Raw genomic sequence first — 27,417 nt, 5'->3', positions numbered from 1 at the left:
ACCCCATGCTTGTTATAAGAGGCGAGTATTAAAATGAGGGGGGGGGGGGGGGGGGGGGGGTCCTTCGGATGACACCGCAAAAACCGAGGAACCGTATCACAGCTGGTGTGGCACGATAAAGATCCCTCCCTGCTCAAAGGCCATAAGCACCAAGCATAGGCCTAAATTTTGCAACCCTTCACCGGGAAAATGGTGACGTCTCCATATGAGAGAAAAATTCTCGAGTGGGACGTTAAACAAGACACAATCAATCAATCTGAGCTTTTTCATTATCTCCTTTACAAACTTATCAGATAGAGCACAAAACATTATGATCCGTGATCTTGGCTGTGTTAAGGAGGTACTCTACATCGCCATAATGGCTGACTTCCTTTAAAACATGGATGAAAATATGAATATCAGTAATATTTGTCTATTCATTAAAAAAATTCTGGCGAAACCGAGTAGCTCAGTAGGTCAGCACATCAAAAGATAACGACAAGAGGCCCATGGGCCACATCGCTCACCTGAGTCACCTTGGCCCATATCTGAAGACTTTCCATATATATTTCCATGTAAAACCTTAGTCCCTATTATGGCCCAAACTACCCTTTGCAAACTTGAATCCATTGCTGTCCTACCTTGGCTCCAGCCGAGTCCATGATGTAGACAAAATTTGAATCCTTTTTATCAATGCCTGTGATTAATCTTATTTTCACTGCACATGCATAACCCTAACCCTCATTTTTTGCAGACAAAGTCTAGCCGATTTTTTTTTTTTACAGTTTCAATGCACTTTAAATTCATTTTGCTCCACCTTGAATTCTGAACCCATGACTCTGGGGCCATGAATTTCACAATTTTGGTAGATGTCTCTGCTCATTACAACATCGCAAATAATTTGGTTGTTTGGTGCGTGTGATTTCATCTATAGATTTATACAGAAACAAATGCAATCTTAACACCAGAACTATGAATTTGCAATTCTGAAAGGCATACTATAAAACCTGGCCTGGCCCCATTGGCCTGGCCTGGCCCCAATTTTGGCCTCTAATTATGCTCCATCCCAAATTTTGGCCTGGCCTTAAAAGTTGGCCTGGCCTCAAATTTGGCCTCTAAAAAAATGTTTGGCCTCAACCAAAAAATATTTTTATTATTCAAATTTTTTATTGATTTATTATTGGTTTTAGTTTTTCAAAGTCATAGCACATAAATGATACGTTTCTGTTGTTTTGTAAATGTGCACTTTGAAATAATCATGAACTAACACCAATCTGATTGATTTTATTGATTATCTACTGATCAGTGTATTGAATAAATCATTTTCTTTTCCCTTCACAACAAAACCGATTGCACAACTAATGAAACAATTGGCATATTGATTTTGTTTCAGAATTATGATTAATTTCATTGATTTATTATTGGTATTAGTTTTTCAAAGTTGTAGAAATAAAATGATATATGTACATTAGAATAAACATGAACTACTACCAATCTGATTGATTTCATTGATTATCTATTGTTTAGTTTATTGACAAAATCATTTGCTTTTCCTTTCCTAACTTATGTACTAGTACACCAAAAAGTATACTGATGAAATTATTGATTTATTGATATATTTTGTATTCAATAGAATTCAATTTGATATCAATTTACATATTGTGAAAGTGTTACAATTGTGTTGTCATTATAATGAGCAGCGCACATTCAGAACAGCTAGAGCATGTGGTCTTAATGTTTTCAATGTGCAGATACCACGCATTTAGTGTTACTAAACATAGTGAAGTGTTTGCTAGCATAATGATAATAGCCAATGATTTAAGGATTTTAGATTTGTATTTTAGTCTTCTATACTTTACGTAGCATGAACAATGTTGATTAAAACGGATATAATGTATTATAAACATTTCTTTCTTGATTTCATAATTAAGTTTCAATATTCATTGCAAAAGTGACAAGTTCCCATGCTCTGAAGGCCTGCCTGTCAGGATAAAGGAAATACCTATCACCATATTAAAGGATTGTGATGAAAACTTTTGCTGAAGTTGAAAATTCCATTGTACAGAAACAATGGAGCAGTCCAACATTTGCAAATAGGGTGTGTTTGATACAACAGAAATATTTTAATTAGTAACTCATCTTATGATTGTGCCTAAACTAAATAAGGTATACAAAATTGTCTGTCTGAATTTTCAAAATTGTGATTTTTTTTCCTGGTTTTGTGATAAAGCAACAGTAAAACAGAATTAATTACAATCTGTCCACCGGCCCTTTTCTTATTTTATATCAAAGCCTGCATTAGTTAACAAAAACTTCGTTTGTATCTCTATCTAATCACTGCAGCAGCTATATCTAGGCAAATATCAGATACATGCAATGCTCATAATATTGTCTTAAAATGGAGAAAAAAAGTTTATGCATCTACAAATTTACAAAGTGCAGCTTTAATTTTGTTCTTAATGTTTTTAGACTCATCAAAATCATCTTTTCATTCTGATAACTAATGAAAATAAACGTTCTGTGCAGAGCTGTGTGACATTTCAAACCCTATACCATAGATTAACCTCAACCTTGACTTCCTGTCAAGACCGGTGCTGTAGAACTCTGTGTTAAATTAATGTTGTAAATAATCTGATACTAGTGTTACATGTTTATTTCAAATAGTTTAAACAGATGTGGACATCCTTAATTCATCAAAAGTTGTAGTTTCAATCTGTATGATTTATGGTAGTATTTTTATATCTAGATATCAAACTCATTGTTGTATCAATGAGAGTGATTAAGGTGGTACACTACATTGCAGTGTGTGAAGTGTGATGTTTCATCATTAAACTAGTGTGAATTTGTTTTTTTAATTCATTATCAATAAGTGAAGTGGATCATTAGTAAAATGAGAGTTTTCAATGTGCATATTTACAAAACAACACAAACATATCATTTATGTACAACAATTTTGAAAAATCAAAACCAATAATAAAACAATGGGAGTCAATCATAATTGTGAAAAAAATCAATAAGCCAATAATTTCATTACTTCCGTATACTTTTTTGGTGTGTACTAGTACATGTTAGGAAGGGGAAAATCATTTAATCAATCAACTGATCAATAGATTTTCAATAAAATCAATCAGATTGGTGGTAGTTCATGATTATTTTGATGTGCACATTCACAAAATAACACAAACATAACATTCATGTTCAACTATTTTGAAAAAAAAAACCCAATAATAAATCAATGAAATTAATCATAATTCTGGAAAAAAAATCACTATGCCAATCTTTCATTTATTTTAGTTATATATACGTTTTTTGGTGTATACTAGTACATACAGATATGAAGGGAAAAGATTTGATCAATAAACTGATCAATAGATATTCGATAAAATCAATCAGAAGGGTGGTAGTTCATGATTATTTTAAAGTGCACATTTACAAAACAACAGAAACATATAATTTATGTGCTATGACTTTGAAAAACTAAAACCAATAATAAATCAATGAATTCAATCGAAATTTTGAATTAAAAAAAATTTTTTTTTTGGTTGAGGCCAAAAAAATTTTTAAAGGCCAAATTTGAGACCAGGCCAAAATTTGGGATGGAACATAATTAGAGGCCAAAATTGGGCCAGGCCAATTTTGAGGCCAGGCCAGGTTTTATAGTATGCCATTCTGAAAGGTCTCCTTGCTCCATTCGACTAAGCATAGAGTTTCCCCGTTAGATGTCTGGGAGTAGAGAAGACACATTTTTAAATGCCGAGAGTAAACAACAATCCTGTTATTGGCACCTGTCGACATCTTACACCCTGAATACTACAGGAATAGGGAAATACATGTACCATTAATTCCCCGACTCTAGTTCTTACACCGTGAATACTACAGGAATAGAGAAATACATGTACCATTAATTCCCCGACTCTAGTTCTTACACCCTGAATACTACATGTATTGAGAAATACATGTACCATTAATTCCCGTCTCTAGTTCTTGCACCCTGAATACTACATGTATAGGGAAATACATGTACCATTAATTCCCCGACTATAGTTCTTACACCCTGAATACTACATGTATAGGGAAATACATGTACCATTAATTCCCCGACTATAGTTCTTACACCCTGAATACTACATGTATAGGGAAATACATGTACCATTAATTCCCCGACTATAGTTCATACACCCTGAATACTACCTGTATAGGGAAATACATGTACCATTAATTCATCGACTCTAGTTCTTACACCCTGAATACTTCATGTATAGAGAAATACATGTACCATTAATTCCCTCTCGTTCTCCTTAAAACCTGAATACTACATGTATAGGGAAATACATGTACCATAAATTCCCGTCTCTAGTTCTTGCACCGTGAATACTACAGGAATAGGGAAATACATGTACCATTAATTCCCTGTCTCTAGTTCTTACACCCTAAATACTACAGGAATAGGGAAATACACGTACCATTAATTCCCTGACTCTCGTTCTTACACCCTGAATACTTCATGTATAGGGACATACATGTACCATTAATTCCGACTCTAGATCTTACACCCTGAATACTACCTGTTAATAGGGAAATACATGTACCATTAATCCCCTCCCCCCTCCCCCACTATAGTTCTTACACCCTGAATACTACATGTATAGGGAAATACATGTGCCATTAATTCTCCGACTATAGTTCTCCTCATATTATGAATACTACATGTACATTACTAATTGACCCAGTAGAATCTGACATAAAATAGAAAATATTAGTAGACATATTGACGGGCCAAAACAGATCACAATAGGCCAGCCTCATGACTTAAAGAAAACTAGTGTCATTCTATTTTTAATTTTTTTTTTATTTAAAAACAAGAAAAATATAGACTCTGAGAATCTTCACCACATACAGGCATGTACAAACAAATGAATTCTTGTAAATTTTTATACTGTTCATGTTTTTGGTCAATGAACGTGATGACAAGACACAAACAGCATCATGTGTGTGCGACATATTTTTTTTGAAGTTTCATTACAGTTCGATACTAAAACATCATCATTATGCCAAGTTTTGATTTCAGTGAATTAGACATGGTCCCACACAATTGCAAAAATGAAACCTACTGCAACGATAACAGGATTGAAATTAAATGCACCTTGATGCAGGTCAGTGTCCACAGAACTGTTACTGTGCTGAAGGAAATGATTTCGGGAGCTTATTCAACCTCATACATTCACACATCACAGCTGCAAGTATTAAAGTACACCTTAGAAAACCATAACAAAATGCTCTGACAGACATAACATACCACATTCATACAATGCATATCACAAAATATAAATTACACATAGTTCTTTGCACATAACTATCAAAACGAAAACAATGTTTCCCAAAGAATGTTTAAGTATATTACTTTATCAGTCATAACTTCTCATGAAAAATTGTTGCAAGATTTTGCATATAAAAATGGAATTCTTGTTATTAACATTAAATGCAGCACTAATTATTTTTGGTCTATCCATCATGAAGGATGAATGGTAAAATGGGAATAGATGATTGCTACAGGAGTCCTGGGTTATAATTCATCCTTGGTTTCCTCTTTCTTTTCCTCTGATTTCTGAAATAAAGAGATGGGAGAAAATTCCAGGTGCATTCAATTTCTTTTTTTTCTTCTGAATGTGGAACTCCTATCCAATTTATTTATAGATTTTCTATACTTTTCTTTTTGCTCAATTTTTTAATATTAAAGTTCAGCTGGAAGAAAAGTTGCCCTAATCGCTAATGATAATATTGCTTTCAAGTTCTAAATAATAACTCAACATATGAACAGAAAATATAATTAAAAACTTCTTTTTTTTTTTAGATAGATACTTGTCAGAGGAAGGTGGTATGAGTGTTCAAATACTTTTCTCTCAGATAACATAAATTCACAGAGTTCCACAAACTGAATTTTCTCCCATCATTCCCTTGTACATCGCCTGTGTTGTTTAAATGAGTTACTGTGATAAACAATTAAGTGGCCACTATTCTAGACTATGTCACAATGAAGAAATCACGCATGATGATCGTTCCAAATGGAGCTATCATGCATCAAGACAATCAAAAAAATCATGCTCAAAAATTTGAATTTTCATTGGTTTTAAACAGTGAGTGTTGTCATGGAAACAAACACAGGCAAAGCAGAATGGAATGATGGGATATACAAGAGCTAAGTTCAACATCACTCATTTTAAATCATGCAAAACATCTTTTAAGATATTGTTTCTAATTTGCACTCTATATTTCTATTAAACTTCCTCTTTTCCATTAATGAATAAAAATTTGCGAAGATTTTTCCAATGAAGAACAAATACATTCAAATACTGAGAAATAATAAAAATTTTCTATACAGTATATATTTCGATGGCTTTTTCAAACACAAGATACCATCAAAAGAGTAATAAAAGTCTTAGAAATATAGAGAACAGGAACCATAACTCTATAACATAGAGCATAAAACATGGCTTTGTCCAGTGAGAGAAAAAAAATCATCAACCCCTACCTTATCTTCAGATGATGTGGCATCTTCATCTGTGGCATTGTCTTCATCATCACCCACTTCCTCAGCCTTATCTTCTTCCACTGCTTCTTCCTCCTCTGGTTCTTCCTCAATCTACCAACAGAGGACATTGTTTTAATCAACAATGATAAAAGAAATAGAGAAAGCAATAACATTGTCTACGGTCGTGTATCCATTTAATTCATTATCTTTTCCCACAAAACAGTGTAAGCATTTACAACAAACAATATGCATCAGACATCAGAAAGGAAAAATGAAACTTAGAGAAATATGCTGAAGTTTCAAATTATTTCAGTCATTGACGGTTACACAACAAGATTTCACATGACAAACTCGTTAACAACATTAGTACTTACTTTAGCATCTTGGGGAATGTTCATGGCTTCTCTCAGCATGTGTTCCACTCTCTCAGCAAACCCTGCAGAGTCGGGGAGAGCATAGCCAGACCTGAGGGTGGCCGTCTCAAACATTACCATAGCCAGATCCTTGGCAAGCTGGTCATCAGCATTGGCCTACAAGATCATCAAATCATTTCTCATTATAAATGTTAATGGATTCATTTTTTATACTGATTTTATTTTATGGAAGGTTTATATGTGTGGTATTGCGTATTTCGTGTCTACTCACTTCAACTTTCGATTTCAGTTCTTTGATCAAGGGGTGTCTGGGATTGATTTCAAGTGTTTTCTTTTGAGTGGAATAAAATCTGGAAAAAAACAACATGAAATAAAAAATGCAGCAATCTGAAGAAAACAATTTTCACAGAATTTACTTAACAACAAGCATTTTAATTCACTGAATTTCAATTGAATTATGATCTTGACTGACAGCTCATCTAAAACACTCACTGTTGTGAAGGGTCTTGCTGTTTAGCGTAGGCCTGAGATCTCATGATTCTCTCCATGTTACCAGACCAACCATAGGTGCTGGCCACCAGGGCGCAAGGAGATGTGGTCAATCGGTCAGACACAGAAGCTTTGTTAATCTTCTCTTTCAGAGTATCAAGTTCCTGCAGCCATTTGGTCAGTGGTTCATATTCCTTCTCCAGGGCTTCCTTCTTTTCCTTGCCTTTCTCGGAGTCGTCAAGTTTCAGGCCTTCCTTGGCAACATTCTGGAATTTCTTGCCATCGAATTCTGGGAGAGACTGGATGCAGTATTCATCAACAGGCTCAACAAGGTACAGAACTTCATATCCCTTCTTCAGCAGACGTTCCACAAAAGGAGATTTCTCAACCTGTACAAAACAGGAAAGCAACCATAAATACTTTTTCTATTATTTACGTCATCATTCTAACACTGTGTTGCAAAAACTATATATTTTGCATATGAAAAAATAAACAAAAACAGTAAAAAAAGCTAGTATGTGTATACTTCACTAATCTCTCATATGTTCATTTCTTCGCAACAGATAAATACAATTTCCTTCTTACAATGATTCCTCAGGTTCAAAGAATTAACATTTCTACAGAATCTGATTATTCTCAAGCTTTCCGAAGAATCTATTTATTCTCAAGCTTTCTGAAGAATCTGATTATTTTCAAGCTTTCCGAAGAATCTGATTATTCTTAAGCTTCCATACCTCACTTCTGCTGGTTCCAGCAACAAAGTAAATGGCCTCCTGCTTCTCCTTCATCCTCTCAATGTAGTCCGGCAGACTGGTTTGTTCCGTGTCAGAGTTGGAGGAGTAGAATCTCAGAAGCTTGGCAAGACGAGTTCTGTTGGACTGGTCTTCCATAACTCCAAGTTTAATGCTGAGGAAGAAATAAGAAAAGAAAATCTTAAACATTTGAAAATTATGTCACAGATTTATGATCAACATTCACTTTAGATATAATTCATTCTGTGAGACACCAATACATCATTGTCAGAAAAGGAAACATCATGACAATGGTAGACTGTGCTGTCAATATATCTATTTTCCAGATCATAATTTCGATGAAAAAAATCAAACATTTGCCATCGAACTCAAAGTCTGGATTCATAAAAGAGTATTACATGCTAGTTTTTGCAACTATTACATGGCTGAAGGGCAGTAACTCTTTCAGAAACTAACCACAGAAGAATTAAACATATTTAAGTGATACAGAGTTTTTCCCTCCTATTCGAGAGTAACTAATATTAAAAAATTCATCCACATACTTAGTGCTGAATTCCTTCCAGAATTTCTCGTAATCATCTTTGCCGATCTTCTTAATCATGTCCAATGTCTTTCTGACAAGTTTTTTCTTGATGACCTTAAGAAGCTTGTGCTGTTGGAGGGTCTCACGAGAGACGTTCAAGGGCAGATCATCAGAGTCAACCTACAATATACAGATATAAAACACTATAGCATGGTTATCATCATTTTATATTGTTGAGTGCTGCAATGACTTCTAGAAAACGGCAAATGTACCAAAACAGGGAAAATATTTCAATGTAACAGTTGTCTACTTACAACTCCTTTGACAAAGCTGAGGTATTTTGGCATCATGTCTTCAAAATCATCTGTGATGAATACTCTTCGGACATACATCTAAATAAATGAGACAAAATTTTCAATTTTTCAACATTAATTTTATGGAGGCATGTTTAACAAATTGCAATGCTTTTGAAGTTTCCTTGAAATACAATTTTGTGGATATTGTCTCTGAGCATTGAAAATTAATATAATCGTGTATTCTGTTTCGTTTTAAATTCACAGGCAAGGGTTATACCAATAAAATCTGAGCCCCTATCAAATGTAAGGCATAATTTTCCTTTAGAAAATGTAAAATTGCATCTAAGTTGCTTGTATGTATAATGCTCTCTGTCCTAAGAGATACCTTGATGGAGTCCATCTTCTTGCCATAACTGGAGAACATGTCATGGGGAGATGATTTGGGGACGTAGAGGATGGACTTGAAGGTGACCTCTCCCTCAGCTGTGAAGTGGGTCTTGGCCAGGGGCTCGTCACTCTCCTTACTTATGGACTTGAAGAACTCATTGTATTCTTCATCAGTCACATCGTCAGTTCTGTAATGTGAACATAAAGCATCAAAAACAAGAATCAGACTGTAGATTCAGGTATTAGGTTTGGATCACGAAGAAAAATTCACAAATATACATTAACACTGAACATTAATGGAAAGGATATGAAAGTTTGAAGTGTGTGCATAATTTATTATATTCTCTATAATTAACAGGGCAAAGTACCATACTTAAAAAAAAATTATGTTTCGGTGGACCACCTGATGGGGTTTAAATATCCAACAGGGAATTGTTTCAAAACATGCCCTTTGTGAATATCTCGATAAAGTGGCTTACTTTCTGGTCCAGATGGGTTTGATGCTGTTCATCAGTTCCCAGTCCCACACAGTCTTGGAGACTTTCTTGGTCTTGGGTTTGTCCTCTTCTTTCTCCTCCTCAACCTTCCCTTCCTCATCCTCATCTTTCTCATCTTCCTTGGTGGCCTCCTCTTTCTTCTCCTCCTCTTCCTCAATTGGTTCCTCAACCTCTTCAGTCTGTGAATTAAGCAAAATTGTGGTCAAATGAACAAAACCAAATACTTGATGTATTCTAGTTTATAATTTGTCTACTACTTCCAGTACAAATGATTTAAGGTTTGAGTGATTCCACTATGAAATAAATATTACATGTACAGTAAATCAAATCATAATCGTACTAATCTAATTATAAAGTCATAATCATGAAAAAATTTCACGGAATTTTTCATCTTTTGCACTCGCATGGACTATATCAATATTTAGAATTCCACTGATATAACCCTCAGATTTCTACATATTTTACAACAAATGAAAATCCTGCAGTTTTTTGTGATGTCACATTTCATACTCAGTTTGAGAAATACAAGTAATGCTATATTGACCTTTCCTAAACAACCAGATCCATAGCTAAATGGATCACTTTCTAATATTCATAAAGGATTTTGGTTTTCAATGGTGAAAAATGACAACCACACCAACTCCCTCACTAATCCAGTCTACATCAATGGCTGTCCGAGTATCCCAAAAACTTCAACAAATTCAAACTTCCTTTAATGTGTTCTCTTAATATTTGTAGTCATAAAAATGGTGCTGACTGCTGTACAAGTGTATGTACCTTGCTAGCCCAGATGTAGATGGGAAAGTTGATGAACTGAGAGTATTTCTTGACCAGATCCTTCAGAGAGTTTTCCTCCAAGAATTCATGGGCTTCCTCCTTCATGTGAAGACTGAATGACAAATACAAAATGCAGTAATCATATTAACATGTGTACAAATCAAGCAATTAACATTTTCAGTGGTCTGTTTCTATTTTCTGGCAAACTTCCAATATATTATTTGTTATTCACTGTAGTGAATACACACATTTATTTATCTAGTTAACATGTAAAGCAGTACAAGTAAACGTAACCCCCGAGTCAAATGTGTGCACGATTAATCAATGTTAATAATGAATGAAAACATTCTACAGAAGTTCACTTTTAATTACTATCAAGAAATTAGGCTTTCAGATTTAAATCTGATTTGCTCACCATACTGGTAGTACCAGAGGACTAAGCTTTATGCATACTACTTACCTAATTGTTGTTCCTCTGCCTAGAGTGTTGCCACGGGGATCCTTAGCCACAGCAAAGCTTTCCGAGTCCGATTCCCAGACGTACTGTTCATCATCATTGTTCTTCGACGTCACAATCACTCGATCAGCAACTGCAACAGAACAAATTCGGATGCATTTTTAAAATTTGATGGACAACATTACATAACAATAGTTCTGATATCAGTTAAATATTTTTTCACTTTCAATACATAAGTATTGATGCTATTGATAATTAAATGAGGCAACAACTAAGGCCTAAAAAAATAATAACTTGGTTCTCAGCCCCACATGCATCTGTTTAAACAATGTATTAACCATTTTTATCCTTAAATACATTAAATATAAAACCTCTTGTGCAATGCAAATAAAAAAAAAAAATTGGAATCCAACACTGCATTTTAGATACTCCCATTAGGAAAACATTTGACAACGTTGGGTCATCCCAATGTTTGGTTAAACAATTAAGAATTTTGCAAGGTTATGTGTGTAGTTCCAAATATTTCATTGTGATGGCGTTAATATCTGCACATCAGTTATTCTACCATGTCACATTGTGGGAGGTTTTTCTGATACTTGCTTTATGCTGGAACTGCTTAAAACTCACGAGTTTTAAATTAAAAAAAAAAAATCCTCATCTGTTGTTCTTTGATAAAAAGAAAAAAACGCCTCATTTATTTTTGACAATATTGGCCCCGAGAACCAAGTGTAATCATTTTTTAGCTTTTAAAATCAAAACTAAATTTCAAAAACCTAACTAAATCACTTTAAACCTTACTTGAACCTGTGATTAACAACCTGAAAAACTAAATTTGTTATGACTAAACACACTTACTCAGGAAAGATGAATAGAAACCAACTCCGAACTGTCCGATGAGGTCAGATGATTCGGTTTGAGACTGAGCTTCACTGAGTTTGGTCAGGAACTCGCTAGTACCCGATCTCGCGATTGTACCGAGATTTTTGACAAGATCATCACGTGTCATACCGATTCCTGTGTCTGTAACATGTAGGACATGGTTCTCTTTATCTGCCTGTAAAATAGAGAGAAAAAACTCAACATTGTAGAAAATTATGGGAAAAATAACGAAAGAAAAAAAAACAAACCAAAAAACAACAACAAAAAAATAGAAATATTTTCTTCACTAATATGTGTAAATTTATATGTACAAGTTATGTACAAAAGGACTAAACATTCTTTTTGAAGAATTTATTGAAGTGTAAATGCCGGACATTTTACTCACAAACTGAATAAAAGTGCAAAGCACTTTTATGTTAAGTTTGTGAGTAAAATGTCGAGGGTTTACATCAATAAGTTCTTCAAAAAGAAAGTTCGATTCTTATAATTCCAATTCATTCACTTTATTAACAATTTCAAAAATTGAAATAAGTTTCCCCTCACTACGTTATTTGTTTCTGGTGCGTATGAATACATTGCGTTTTTGGATTTATTGATGTGTAAACTCTCATTCAGTTTTATTTTTGTCCAATCAAAACAATTATAATAAATAACATTGGAATTATAACACTATCACTACTCTTTTGGTTTAATTTATTTGGTTACATCGTTTTTTTCTTCATAAATTTATAGACAATATAACTTTGATCAAATGATGTAATAAGACCCCAAGACACATTCTCTATATTTCATAAAATGTAAATTATCTAATGGCATTATGACCATGGCTATAAACTATTCAGTGGTGGATCCAGGATTTTCTGAAAAACGAGAAAGGGGGACACATGTGAAAATCGATATTAACCATAATACTCAGCCATTTTGGGTGCCAAATCTTGAGTTTTACACACATTATTGTGGTGATAAAGAGGGCCCCCCCCCCCCCCCCCCCCCTAAATCCACTACTGTTTTTAACTAACATTCTGTTAACATTAATTTCTCCTATTCATACAAACAGCATCAAAGATGATCTTCAAGCACTTAGTATCTAGGATAAAACAAAGTGACTAAAGTAAAACAAAGAGCCTATTAAATAAAGAACAATGTATCTATTGTGTTCTGAACCCCACAAGTACTAGTATACAGCTATCATTTGAGTGTGTGTGTTGTGTACATTGAGCTACAGACAGGGCATGGTTTGTTGCAAATTCAGCTGCATCTCTCGTTGTCTCTCTGAATCCACAATTATGTCTATTTTTTGTTCCCCTCAATTGCCTACAGATGTGGAAACACTTTGAACCCTCATAGCAGCAAAACACTTGCAAGGTAAAACATGTCAATTGCATTGAAGATATGCATATTCATACCATTATCATTGTGATATATGCTCCAACTGTAGGGATTGATTTACAAATTACAGTTGCACATTGAAATTTCAACACTTTAATGAATTTGAGAATTACTCAAAATTTTATTTTAGTTCAGCTCCTTACACTGGCAATGGTAGTAAGTAGCAATATTATATGGTTATCTTCACAGCCATTGTGTAGAAAGAAATAGCATTATTGTCACAATAAATTATCTCATCTTCCACTAACTGCTCTATTAATAAAGTTTCTGGTATGCAACCTGCGTCAGTCTCTCTTACAATATTGTCTGCCTATCACCGGGGAATGTCTCAAAACACATGTATTGAACCAGAGACAGATACATGTATGTATATATATTTATATTATCACATATTGTTTATAGCTGGAATGCAATGCACAATAAGCAATTTTTTGTTAATTCCAGAATGGTGAAAAATTATTAATTTCCATCAGCATGAAGTTTAATATAAAACATAATTTTGAATCATTAATACTTCTTGGGATCCACACCTAAACGTCCCTGTGGTCGTGTTTGCATGTGTTTGTTTATATTCATATAAAGGGGAGACGAACGCATCACTTGGAGGTGGTTTTTTTTTTTTTAGAACAGACTTTCATTGAATCCTCTAGCTTGTTTCCCTGTTTCACAAAGAATGCATTCCATACAACACCACTTTTTTATGCAAGTACATATATTCATAAATAATGTAGAACAATTTCGTTTTTTGTTAGTGATAAACAATGAGCTGATTTATATCATGAGTTTAAAACTGAATCTAAACAAGATGACAGCCACTCTTCAATATCTTGTCTCATCCTGCAGTGTACCAACACTACTGTATTCAAGTTAATTAGATCCACGCTGCCAAATACATCCTTAAACATGTTAAATGCAATATACAATCACATGACAGGCATCCAGTTAACGAATGCAGCAAAATTGTAAGTAATTAAGATTTGATGTGTTCCTTACTTGAAATGCACAAGTGCATTAAGCTGAGTGAAGAACGGACAATAAATGTCGGAAATCATTCTATACCACCATTCCATGCCCACCGACTCTGTCAGTTATATCATGTAATAGTATATGCACGTAATAATAGGCAAGTATTCACCTTGATCTTGATGCTGAGCTCCTCTGTCGCAGATAAGGCCGACTTATCTGTTAGAGATAGGAAACGGATCTTATCCAAGGCATCAGAAGCATTGGAGATCAACTCTCTCAGGAAAATCTAAAATACATTGTTATATTACTAAAACACAGCTTCAAATATCATAAATTATTGTATCACTTGTTCAAAAGATAATCAGTTATGAATTGATGAGGAATCAAATCAGTAAAATACTAAGGCGCAAAGGAGAGATTTTGCTCATATCCATATCCTAAGAAATTTTCAACAATATTATCAGAAACCTAGTTTATTTAACTTTGAAATTGATCGATACCTCTTTGTTTTTGTACAGGGGGTTGATGATGAGTTTTGAAATTGATGGATATTTCTTTGTTTTTGTATAGGGAGTTGATGATGAGTTTTTGAAATTGATGGATATTTCTTTGTTTTTGTATAGGGGGTTGATGATGAGTTTTTGAAATTGATCGATACCTCTTTGTTTTTGTATAGGGAGTTGATGATGAGTTTCATCATGCGGTTGACTTCCGCCTGGAATACATGTTTCTCGGCCTTATCACGCAGTTCTTTCATTTGAGCAACATTCAGTCCATCTAACTTGATAGCTTCCTCCTCCCTGAAACAAACAGAAAAATTCTCAATTTATTTCCGGGTTAATCTCCTTACTGAGACATACATGTATCTAGATCTATTTCGCATTGACCAGGGGAACCGCATTGCTCTTGTTTCTAGCTTCATTTCTTCCAAGATAATATCAACTGATGATGGGGTAGAAAGCCATTAACACTACATGTAATATTCCATTCTAGCTCGAACACACTCCTCGCAGTTTTGTCAGACATAATCCATAAATTTCACTTCTTCGAAAACAACTTTACTCATCACGACCTTGGAATCTGCGACTGCTTCCCTATTTATAAATCATTGGAAAAATTCATTGCATAGCATCAAGTAATTATTACTGTGAAGCAGGTGGGTGTTGAATGCACACACACGATCTTGATAAAGGTAGTGCTCCAACAAAGTATTGATAAACAGACGAGCATACAGTCAATGGAATGTTCTCGTTTCAAAGCACGCAAAAATTACAAACTTCAGATACTGACCAATGCTTTACTGTAGTTGCATCATTAAAAACCATATTATTCAGATTTTTTTTATGCATAAACACAACCAACAAAAGGTGACCTTGACTTTAAACACACCCTGTATGTTTGCATGGAGTTCAATTTTTGTCAGTATCTTTTTGATTATTTGGTGTCCTTGGGCACACATTCTATGACTTCATAGTTAGGGCAATCATGGTAACACAGGGCTTGAAGCTAACTTTTTGTGTCACCAGTCCAGTCAGACTGATGGGGTATAATTTCAACCAGCTAGTCCGCAGAAAATTTACCAGTCCAACAGGTTGTTCTAGAAATAATTAAACATTTCATTAATGTTATTAAAATGAAATTTAACTCAATATGCCTCAGACAATATTGTAACACTTATGTGAGATTTATGTTTATTAGTCGGGTTCGTCTGATAGATCTACAGAAGCATACCAAATGTGTGTACAAGATTTCATAAGTATATTTTCCAAAATGATGCCTTAGAAAATTAACAAGTCCCATCTGACTGACTAAAACAGACTTTTAACCAGTCACAGACTGACGGGCATATGTTAATTTCAAGCCCTGTAACACAATTTAATAAAGGACTCTGTGTGTAATGCATTTTTTCTCTAATTGTAGATGTATATAATAATATATAATACATGTATATAAACATATGTTCCCAGTCTACAGATGCCAAAGACAACAGCTTCAGTGCTTCAGCCTTGGTCATAGTAGCCTAGTGGTTAAGGCATTCACATTGCAACTGCCACTGTGACTTGGGCACCCCCCCCCCCCCTTCATAAATATGTGTTAACTGTCACATGCAGCAGATCATGCTGAGAGAAATCCGGGTTAATGTAGGTCGATTTCCTTTTTAAAATTGGGACAGTTGAGTAGATAAGTCTGTAAATGAAATATAAAGTCATTGGATGTTGACAAGTCCCAGAAGACATTGCACTACAAACATACATATACAATCACAGAAATCTAAAACGTTCTAACAACTCGAGACTCCTGTAAATCCAGGGGCAGGCCCAGATGATCCAGAGAGGTAAGTGGTCTCCGCTCTACGATGTCAGACCCCACTTTCATTTTTCATTTAAATAATTTCAGCTGTGGAATAAATGTTTAACATCTCTTAATGTTTGCTTTTTTTAAAACTTGTAATTACTCTCTGACTGTCAGTGCTGGAGTTACCTCATGATGTGGTAAACACTTTAAATTGAACCCATAAAACTGATTGAAAATCTTGGTAAAGCCAAGGAATTGTTCATAGGGGCTATGGGACTTTTTTGTCTCTTAAATTATCTTATGATTGAAAGTGAAGGGCAAAACAACACAGATTGGGCAAGCTCCAGAGACTGTGGTTGTTAAGAAAACATCCATTACTGGTGTCTGAATTATTGATGGAGAAAGACAGGAAATTTTGGAATTGCAGTTGTAAAAATATTGCCGTTAAATAATGTCATGGTCACCGTCAGTGGTGGAAAATTAGGGCCTGTCAAGGACAGTAGACACACACATTATACTACATCATTTTTTTTTTTTTTTTAAAATTGGCCTTAGCAAATGTAGTGAATGTTCCTTTGCTAAGATCCCAGCTTCAGAATTAATTCATGGATCTTTTGAATATGACCTTGAAAGCGGAGGGACTCGGTGTCATGGCAGGCATGATATAATCCCCCACTGCTACGGCCTTGAGCATGGGTAAAAATTTGTGGCATTTCACCCAAAACTAGTTATATCTCTACACAACTTGTGAAAAATTCTTGTTTGGGACATGTACGAACAAGTCATTCAACAAACAAAACAAACTGACTGTTGGACCTGAGAGGGCACAATTCAGTTCTGTTCAATGGAGCGTGAAATATAAAGACATGCCAATAGTGTTATGAAATTGTTTAACTTCATTATTCGCCATCCAACTGAACACTTCCAGTCTTTAAGAAACAGGTGTTGCATGTTCTTTATCTAACAGACTACAGGGGAGAGAACATCGTTACCATGGTTTACATGACACTCATCAGACAGATTACGAGCAAGCATCTCTGGCCACCTTTGTTTTTAACTTCGTGTGTGCTCACAATATGTAAAATTTCCTATCAATACCAGTGGGGATTCTGTTGTTTATGAATAAGACCGGCACTATCATATCAGCATGGTGGCCTTCAATATCACATGCTCCCGTATTTTTTTTTTGGAGATGAAATATACAATACTGAACTTAAAGAGTCAGATGTGAAATTGGAAAAAAATTATAGAATAATATCTCCAACTGTTTGCAAAAGATTCCAAGATGTGTTCTTCATTAGATATTTAAGAGGCACTAAGCTAACAATATGCAGATGCCAGCGAATATTGTTATTCTTTGCAAATGATTTTTCTAATAAATATCCAATGACACTTTCTGCCTCAGCAGCAAACCAACTAAATGCTTATTGTAACACTTGTCTTCTCATCAATACAACTGTCAATCATAACTGATTCAGCGTACATGTAGCTCTCCATCCAAAACAAAGCTGGCAACTTCAATCAAAGTCAAAAGGTTTGACCATTAAGTGCTAAACGAGGTCATGATAAAATGTTATTGATATATGATTAACAATTCATAAGTTTATACACTTAGTGTTTTAATTTAAACTAGCTAAACTGAAAATTCAGGCTTGGAAATGAAATAATTGAGCTATAATAATGCATAGTTTTGTTGTGAATCATGTGGCTAAAAGTTGTTTGTTTACGTGGCTGAACAACTTGCTTTGCAGTAAAAACGAAGGTAAATCAGTTTTGGGATATTGCTAAACTTTTCCTGTTTCCAGTAATACAATACTATTCAACTAAACAAGTTGTGCATGTGTAATTCTGGTTGGGACCTGCAGAATTTCTTAAAAACTTCTGCAAAAGTGTTTTTAAAAAGTGAATTAAGTTACCAGTGTTCTTGAAATTTACCAGTCCAAAGGATTTGACCGATTAAAATTTCCTTGGGCCAGTAAAGTGCAAATTTGAACAGATAGAAATCTGGAAATGTCTGCTACTATAGAAGTAGATTTCAAGAACTCTGGTTACATGCTTCCAGTGACACTGGTCAGCATCTAAAAAACACCATGTGATTCGAGACAGTCACAGTGATAATTTATACTTCTTTTGAAAAATTCAATGACTTAAAAATTAATTTTCTGATTCAATGATTGACAAACCACTCTTCTGTTCACACTGTACATTTGGTGTACAATCAGAAGACTCCAATCATCAGCAATTGTTAATGGTGGGAGGGGGGGGGGGGGGTGTACTACAGTAACACATTTTTTCCTCCTTCAAGTTGCTCTCACTTGTTTGTGATTTTTATTTCTGCCAATTCTATTTAAAGACCCCGACAGCACTTCCATCATGTCTAATCACATGGTTAAATGCACAAGAAATCAACATGATTAAATTAATAACTGCAGCAGGCTAAAACTAGGCAACCATCCATGTCTTTTTACTATACATCCTTCCTCACAGGAAAGAAAGCCATGAAATATAATTAAACACAGATTACACACAGGCATAAACTGTGGATTCTCTCCAAATCTTGTGACAATGTTTGTGCTATGTGTTCTTCATAATTAACAGTCATGACAAGACACCTTATCTCTAGATCCCCTCACTTGTACAGTTGTACAGAGAATGGACAATATGACAATCTATTCAAATGACTGAAATCTAGGACAATTCTAGTCATTGTAAAATATGTGTCCATTTTTTATGCAAGTAGCAACTGGATTCTGTTGCCTAGCAAAAAATGCAAACAAGTATGAATTCCTTTTTTCACTGCTGTATCTGGCAATTGAACCTCCAAAATACCTAATATCCCTGAATCTATTCTATATATACCTTTGGACCACTTCGTCGTCTGTTTTAGAACCATCTCGACTCTTGCCAACATCATCTTCAACCTTCACGTCACCCTCTTCATCAGCTGCATGGCAGAGACCTGTACATACAAAATTTAAAACAATTGAAAGAATTATGTAATTTTATCCAGTACGGATATTTTACTTAGGTTTCGTTACATGTAATGGAACTATTGTTTCCAACAAATAAAGCAGTGCAGGGGAGTGTCAAAGTTTAAGAAATTGGGTAGTGTCACAGTTCAAGAACTTGAACATTTCGTAGATTTCATTAGGGGAGTCTTTGTACTGCCATTCAACAATATCACGACTAACCCCTCCCCCCACCCCCCTTTTCGACATGCACCATTGGCAATAAAACTTATTATAAGTCAGTGTAGCTAATGCCATGGTTTCCACGAGAATTTGTATATAAGATATTACACAGGTAATCAAGATATTGTCTTGCTAATACATAATAATTTCTTGCTAATCTGATACTCCGTTCGTAAAAGCATGCCTTAGTTGGTCCGCCGGTACGGCATGCGCAGGACCATGGCATCGACATAAATGTACGAATATTTCCACTTACCGGACAGTAAAAAAGCGCATAGTAGTCCGAAGTAGAAGGTCTTCCACCTCATTCTTCTTAACACTTCGTAACTTGTTTATGGTGGCGGATAGGACTCTTTCAAAATGTCAAAACACGGGAAAATGGTTGTCTGCACGGCGCTCTGCCTTGCTTAGAGGGAATTCCCTTATATCGAAATACACCAATGAATTTACAACACGATCCACAATTTGTCCAATCAGATATTCACAAGTTAAGTCCGAGTTCACTCAACTTGGCTATTTCTGATTGGTCAACAGATTTTGCTAGATCGGGGCCTTCTCCGTTTCCGTTCTGTAAAAATAGAATTGTAATTTAGCGCACTTCCTTCCGGAAATCTTTAGTTTACATGGAGATGGTGCGAAAGAAAGCGATGTTTTCACTTGTTTACAAGTGCTTCAGATGAAAAAGAGATAAATACCCAATCTGAAATTAAGGTATCATATTAAAGGTAAGTTAAACATTCCTCGGAGGAATTTTCATGCCTAAGTGTATACTTTAGGCATAAATATTTGCTACTTGATACATTAGAAAATTGCTTTTTAAAGGGAGATTACTCTTCAAACTTTTAATGAAGTTTTAGTATTGCATTGTATACTAAGGCAACGAACTTTAAATGCTTTTTAAAATATATATGTATACTGATTTTGATCATAGGCTTATGATATGATATTCATTAATCAGAGGAAAGTAATTAAATGGGTACAAAATCAATATGTCTGCATATAGTGCAGCTAGTGAGTAGTTCTGCATCTGTGAAATTCTTAAATAGGTCCAACACAATATCTATATTTAACTATATAGTTTTATTAAGCTATATAGCTTTATCAAATTATTTGAAATAGCTTCATTAGGCTAAAGCTAAATCAAATCGAACTAAATTAAGTCGCATAATAATTTTTGAACATGTTTATGCTTTGAAATAACTGTTCTAGAGTTCATAACGAACAATACTATGTTAGATTAGAAATTTTCTTAAAAATGGAATTTTTTTCGTGTTGTTAAATATCCACTATACCCTACCTGTGTGCATTGAAGCATATAGCTATAAGTATGATGTCTTTACATATCACAGAATCTGATTGCTAAACCATTATTCTTTTGATCCTCTTTGACTTTTATTCTATGCTGAAGATTGAATAACACTTGCTAACAACTTAATAATCCCAAACAGTCGACAATTTGGAATGAGAATTCTTCCTAAGGGATGAAGTTTTAGAAGTATTTTTTGTTTAGAGTGTGTTGCATAGAGTACAAGGATTTCACTCAGTAAAATTCAATTTTTATGCATTTAGAAATTGATTTTAATAATAGATTTAAAATAGCTGAATCAATCTATTTCAAATACTTTATAAAGTTATGAATTTCATAGGAATTGTGCTGGATCTGTGAAGGATACAGTAGTCTACATCGCCATAATAGGCTGACTTTCTTTTAAAACGTCATTGGATGAAAATATGAATATCAGCAATATTTGTCTATTCATTTCAAATATCATTGACTAAATGAATAGCTCAGTAGGTTAGCATGTCGACTACTGAACTATTGATTGCGGGTTTGAGTCCAGAAGTGGTTTTGAATTTTTTTTATAGATTGCTTTCTACTAGAACTGCATTTTTTTACTAAATAAAGTAAATTTGAAAGTTTTCAATTTCAAAAATATTGTTGTACATATCCTCCACTTTTCATCCATATCAAATTTCTCTGGTGTAACATTCCTCCATAAATGATCATGATGCCCTGCAACAATCAGTTCCTTTTTGTCATACCTTTACAATGGATACAATGTCAGTATGATATGATAAGGAGAACATATGATACTGATAAAATTCATGTGATTGAATTTTATTTCACTGAAACATATTCATATGTTACAGTATATATATAAGTCTAGAATGTGTACTGATTAAAGATATTAATGAAGAATAAGTTTTGTTTTAATTAATATGATCAATTATTCACGGGACATTGACCATATGATATTTAGAAATACATGTAGGCTAGTAAAAGGAATTTTTATTTATGAACATGAGCACGAAAACCTCCCAGTGTAGAATCATATGCTGAGAAATTGAGTTTTTCAAGGTACAAGGCTTCATGAATAATAGTTGCAGTCTTTGCCAGTATCATAAATTACAGAAAAATATATAGATATATATATAATATATATTTAAATATAGATTAATATACTTTCAGTTTGAAACTTTTTCACTTTTAAAAATCAATTGATCAGCTCCATTATAGTTAAAAATAAAGCATGTTTTACATTTTCAAGGCTTTCCAAATACTCTGTTTAATCTCTATGCAGTGTCTGTTTAGCGTGTTTAATTTAGGATATAAAACAGGTTATCAGATGATTGCAAAGGCATGAAGTTCTATCAAAGTTGTTGACATTGAATTAAACTGCAGCATTTACTTGGGGTCATGAAATATTCTGGCAACCAGATGTGTCAATGCTTGATGTGGGTTCTTAATTTGTGCTAACTCTCAGGAGATAACATTCATGACTGTGTGGTAACTATTGATTTTAAATAACCATCTAGCTAATCAACAATGAAATTTAAATCAATGGATTTATATATACCCAAAGTGCATTAGTGTACATCATCATAATCTGTATAAAATCACATCCGAGTTTTGTTCTGTAATTTAGAATGATGCTAGTTTTTAGGCTAATTATTAATGTTTTTAAATATAGAATCTTGCTTGTTAATGGAACTGTATATTTTTGGATATATACAATTCTGTTTGATTACCCGCAAGTATTTATAGGTTGATTTTTGAGGACTAAGGAGAATCTGTTCTCTTATATTCAGTTTAAAGAATTTACAGGTTTTTTTTCTTCCTCTTTTACTCAGTTTAGAGAAATTAAATTTATCAAAGGGCATGAAGACAGTATATATAGGTTTTAAATGTAAATTTTACTTATATGTCTGCATAACTACGTAGTGTTATTGCCATGATAAACCCATTTAAAGTGCATTTACAAGCATAAACCTTTTCATACATTTAACTTACATGCAGTTGTTAAACATTCATTTAATTTTTTGAAATCTTACATTTTTTAAAGTTTAAATTCCTAAGTGTTCTCATTTATCCAGTACCTGTCTCGCGATCAAACGCTCAGTCAATTAAAATTACATTAATCCTTGTTGACTGTTAGGGACCGATCTCTAAATGGATTTCTAAATGTGAAACTACTAGAATCTTAAGTGCTTGGAAGTATGTGAAATAATAAAAAAAAACCTTTTAGATTGTTTATTCAATGCATATTGAGTAAATTTAAACTTACACTACCTTAATGTATTTATGTGATTTATGTATTATGCACAAGATATTAATAATGAGATCTATGAGATTGTATTCTAATGCCCTCTAAGTAGAATGTGACATGTTTTATTTCATTTCTATTCTATGTACAAATTAAGTTACAAAGAGAACATAATTGTGCTTCCTTTTGATATAAAAGGTTAGGAGCTTTCTCTTTAATCTTATAGATGTCACCAGTGATTAAATGTGAGATGAGACACTGGATTGTGTGTGGTGGTCGGGGGGGGGGGGGGGGGGGGGGGGGGGGGGGGTGAAGTTGTAGCACAAGAGCCCTCTATGTGCGACACTGCTCATTTCAATGTATTAAAATGAATCACATGGCTATATATCATGGCATTGATGCAGAACCTGATGTGACACGCTCGTTGCCATGCTGCTTTGAGCTGCTTGGTACACATGGTCACTGGTTACTGAGTCTGCTGGATTATTGTGGGGTATTCAGGTAACCAGAACATCATGGCATGATTGTGGCAGATCCCTGCAGCTCCGTCAGTCTACAAAACTCATAGAAATCTACCATAGGAAGAAAATTTGTGTATTACTCTTCAGCTATTAAAAGAGAGATAACTTTTGAAAGTGAAGATCTGAATTTCAGAGGAGATTATTGGAAAATGTTTTGATATTTCATTTATATATACTAGTGAAAATATCTGTATTATAAGTGGCCTGCAAATGATAATGGTTTGATGGCTACAAAAGTATTTGATAATTAAATTTTATTAATAATCTTCTAATATATAGAACTATTTATAGTTTGATTTAACCAAATTGTAGTTTAATTTCTGAGGTTCTGGGGTCTCAGATACTGAGGTCAAATTGACAAAACAATTTTCTAAATATGCATGTTACCTATATATGCTGAGTACATTGGAAAATTCCCACAAACGTATAGACCCACACAGAATAGAGAACCTGGCAGACTATGAAAACACATCAATATTGAAAAGAAGTCTCAATAGACATGCACCTGGCAACAGAACCAGGCCCTTCTTTTTGTTTTTCTCTCTACCTGATAAGATATTTGCTTTTAAGTTGATGATTTATGAGCATTTACTGAGAAACCATATAGTGAGTTGGGTGCCATTGTATTGCATGTTTTTTTCTTAAAATTAACAAACACAGGATGTGTCTCTTTTGTAAGGTATATATTGTTTGAGTTCAAGGCTTTCTTTTTTCAAAGTTTGCAATGGCAGAACTGTGTAAGAAAATTCAATAAAAGTCTTTGAATTAAACTGAACCCCAACATTGCTCACTGCAACTCTATGTTTACAAACATTGCAGGTGATTCTAGTATTTCGACCTCAACAGGAATGGGACCTGTACCCACACAGCTGGCAGTCATTATTTTGAGTTGAATGTGATGAGAAAAAAAGAGATTTATAGGCCTAGACACCATTTGAAGTATACATAAATGTCAAACTATCTAAAAGGGGTTGAAATCAATACATGCGTGAACAGTTTATATGTAGACATTTGCATTTTTCAGATGCCCAACAACGAAGTTAATGGTCATGGGAGAGTGGAAGAATTGAATTAATTCAATCAAGAAGTTAAGAATAGCAGACAATTTGGTCAACATGAAGTTGGAGAACTTTCTTGAGGATGAAGATGAAGCACAGGCACAAGAGACTGAACAAAAATATAACTTAAGGAAACCCATCAGGCCCTATGTGTGCTCAACTCCAGAGGACTTCAACGAAGAGAAAGATTTCCTCATCAGTGAGATATTTCCAAAAATTCATGAACTGTGCAAGTTACGAGGCGGCAACTTTTTGCCGTATGACATCAGATGGAATCCGAGTGGTGATGAGGCAGCATCAGGGAATTTGTTGAAATTAAATCTGGATTATATAAGCAAGAGTTCTCCATTCTTCATCTGCCTTTTGGGGGAGAGTTATGGACCTTATCGACATGTGGAAAGACCACCTCTACCTCGAAAACTGACAAACGTGGAGGAACTCACTGACATGGATTGGATGGATAAAAACTATTTAATGGCTGCTTCAGCTGGGTATACATGGGTGCTACAAGAAAGCCATCAAAACACTAGTTTTACTGAGTTAGAGATAATTCAGGCTGCATTTCTATGTGACAGCAGATACTGCCATTTCTATATTAGGCAGCCCGAGCACTTGGATGTTAAATTCGGACATTTGGCTGAGGAAAAGCGAATGAAACTCAGCAGGATACACTTACCAGAAAATGAATATGCAGATCTTAATATTCGTGATTTGAAGCAGAGAATAGTGAAGAAGGCACTGCCTGTGAAGTACTATAGGACTAATGAAGAGCTCGGTAGACATGTGATGAGGGACTGGACAATGGTGTTAGATGTTGTGTACCCGGCCTTGGAACAGCCACTCTCTAATCTCCGTAAGTTGTTCTTGCATCAGTTTACAACATCTTAAAACATATGTGTACATGACTTGAGTTGAACTTTGTTTGGAATTAAAAGCTTCCTTGAAATATTATTTTTAAATTTATACACAAGAAGATTCTAGAATTTGGAATTTATAATGTTTTGGGTTTTTATTCTACATTAATTTAGAATAGATTTACAATCTACATGTACATGTACTGTATATATAGTACACAATAGATTTACACAACTGGCCTTAATTGTGATAGTGAATATTGAACTCAATCATATAACTGCATGCAAGCCCCGTCTCAGAAACACATTAACATGGCAGTAACTACCACAGCTGGTGTCTGCATGCTTAAATTCCAATAATACACATCATATATACAGGAGGGTATAATACAAGGAAATCCCCGTTTTAAATATTGACTTGTCTGGAGTAATCCCAAGGCTACCTAAATACTAAGACTCAATTGGGATGATCCCATGAGAAAAAAAAATCCTCAAAGACCCTTACTCCATGGGTGCAGGCTTATCCTGGTTGACAAACCAAAATGCCCCGGGCTGATATCCCAGCGGGATACACACCACTATTACTTTGGACTGATCAGTAAAAAAATGAGCAATTCCATGGGCTGGATTATCCCAGTGGGTCTGGATACCTGTTCTGCAGGCTGATTCCGTGAGAGTTATCAATCTCTGGGTCTGATCCCAGCTGGCAACACAATCATTGTTACATGTAGTCCTGTTGATTCTAAGAGATTATAAGCATTGCCTGTGGTGGATACATGACATTTAATATTTTACATGTTAGTTAGAACACATTTATCAATAAAACTGATTCAAATTTAGGCACTAAAATTAAAAACATGCATTGAAAATAAATTTAATTTTTATAATGTTCTTGTAATTTGTATTTCGGTCAAATGCTTCAAGTATAGTAGTTTTTCAAATTTAAATAATTTTTCCATTTCAAAATTTGATTTTCAACTTTAATTCAACTCTACGACATGCATGATTAAGATAGATCAACAGCTATGATACGAATACACTAATACTGGAGAGCCATAAAATACAATGTAAAGTTTCTATTGCTTATAGTAGGAATACATGTCAACATATTCTCACCCACACACGATTTACGATTCATGATAACTACCCTCCTTACAGCAGTGTGATTTACAGTCCTCCCAGAGCTAGTGTCCAGTTCAAGTGTTTTATGATTCAGTTATAAATAGTCAGCAAACTTCAGGGCTATGTTAATGGTTTCTTTGGATTACCATGTATACACTATAGAAAATCAATGCCATCGTCTATCTTCTTTGTTTTATCAGAGCTGTTTTGAAACATGTGTCCGCGGGCATGATTCATATAAATCTATGGATATAACGTATGCTATCAGATTTAGAAAATATGTTTAAGAATTGTCAATGTTAGGGGGGGGGGGGGGGGGCCAATTTAAACGATTTTCTTTGATGAGATGAATTTGAAATTAAAAACAATGGTTAAAAACTTAAACTTCTGCAGATTTCACACATAGATCTATTATATGTTTGTCTAGTATTATATCACAAATTTGAAGGCATATATCATATCATTAAATCATGAGACCCCTGTCATATATGGTCATGATGACCAGTGCCCCATGTTACATCACTCTGTCTGTCTGTC

General features: G+C 34.4%; 2 protein-coding genes across 6 annotated transcripts in view; one reads left to right on the top strand and one right to left on the bottom strand.

Moving 5' to 3' along the window:
- The window catches only part of LOC125653594 (serine-aspartate repeat-containing protein I-like), a 30,114-nt gene extending 9,783 nt beyond the window's left edge, over positions 1-20,331 (bottom strand). Inside the window, exons 1-16 of one of the 3 annotated variants that reach the window (XM_048883161.2) lie at positions 20,037-20,331; positions 19,449-19,548; positions 14,953-15,094; positions 14,464-14,580; positions 11,916-12,114; positions 11,064-11,193; positions 10,604-10,715; positions 9,809-10,005; positions 9,328-9,517; positions 8,961-9,038; positions 8,666-8,826; positions 8,106-8,277; positions 7,375-7,760; positions 7,154-7,232; positions 6,883-7,038; positions 6,509-6,619 (exon numbers count right to left, since the gene is read on the bottom strand). In XM_048883161.2, coding sequence (XP_048739118.2) covers positions 6,509-6,619; positions 6,883-7,038; positions 7,154-7,232; positions 7,375-7,760; positions 8,106-8,277; positions 8,666-8,826; positions 8,961-9,038; positions 9,328-9,517; positions 9,809-10,005; positions 10,604-10,715; positions 11,064-11,193; positions 11,916-12,114; positions 14,464-14,580; positions 14,953-15,094; positions 19,449-19,548; positions 20,037-20,088 — 2,382 coding nt within the window. In that variant the 5' untranslated portion in view covers positions 20,089-20,331. Of the gene's footprint in view, positions 1-6,508; positions 6,620-6,882; positions 7,039-7,153; positions 7,233-7,374; positions 7,761-8,105; positions 8,278-8,665; positions 8,827-8,960; positions 9,039-9,327; positions 9,518-9,808; positions 10,006-10,603; positions 10,716-11,063; positions 11,194-11,915; positions 12,115-14,463; positions 14,583-14,848; positions 14,877-14,952; positions 15,095-19,448; positions 19,549-20,036 lie in introns of those variants that run through there. The other 2 variants (XM_048883162.2, XM_056143516.1) reach the window with 2 other exon arrangements.
- A 35-nt stretch (positions 20,332-20,366) lies between these two features.
- LOC125655060 (TPR repeat-containing protein DDB_G0287407-like) overlaps positions 20,367-27,417 on the top strand; it is a 36,212-nt gene continuing 29,161 nt past the window's right edge. For all 3 annotated transcript variants that reach the window (XM_048885213.2, XM_048885212.2, XM_048885210.2), the window contains exons 1-2: positions 20,367-20,505; positions 24,871-25,757. In XM_048885213.2, the coding sequence (XP_048741170.2) occupies positions 24,962-25,757 (796 nt within the window). In that variant the 5' untranslated portion in view covers positions 20,367-20,505; positions 24,871-24,961. The remainder of the gene's footprint in view (positions 20,506-24,870; positions 25,758-27,417) is intronic.

The sequence above is a fragment of the Ostrea edulis genome, chromosome 7 (genome assembly GCF_947568905.1).
Source record: "Ostrea edulis chromosome 7, xbOstEdul1.1, whole genome shotgun sequence".
Lineage (NCBI taxonomy): Eukaryota > Metazoa > Mollusca > Bivalvia > Ostreida > Ostreidae > Ostrea > Ostrea edulis.
Note: the sequence above shows the minus strand (reverse complement) of the source record. Positions and strands in the feature narration are given on the sequence as shown.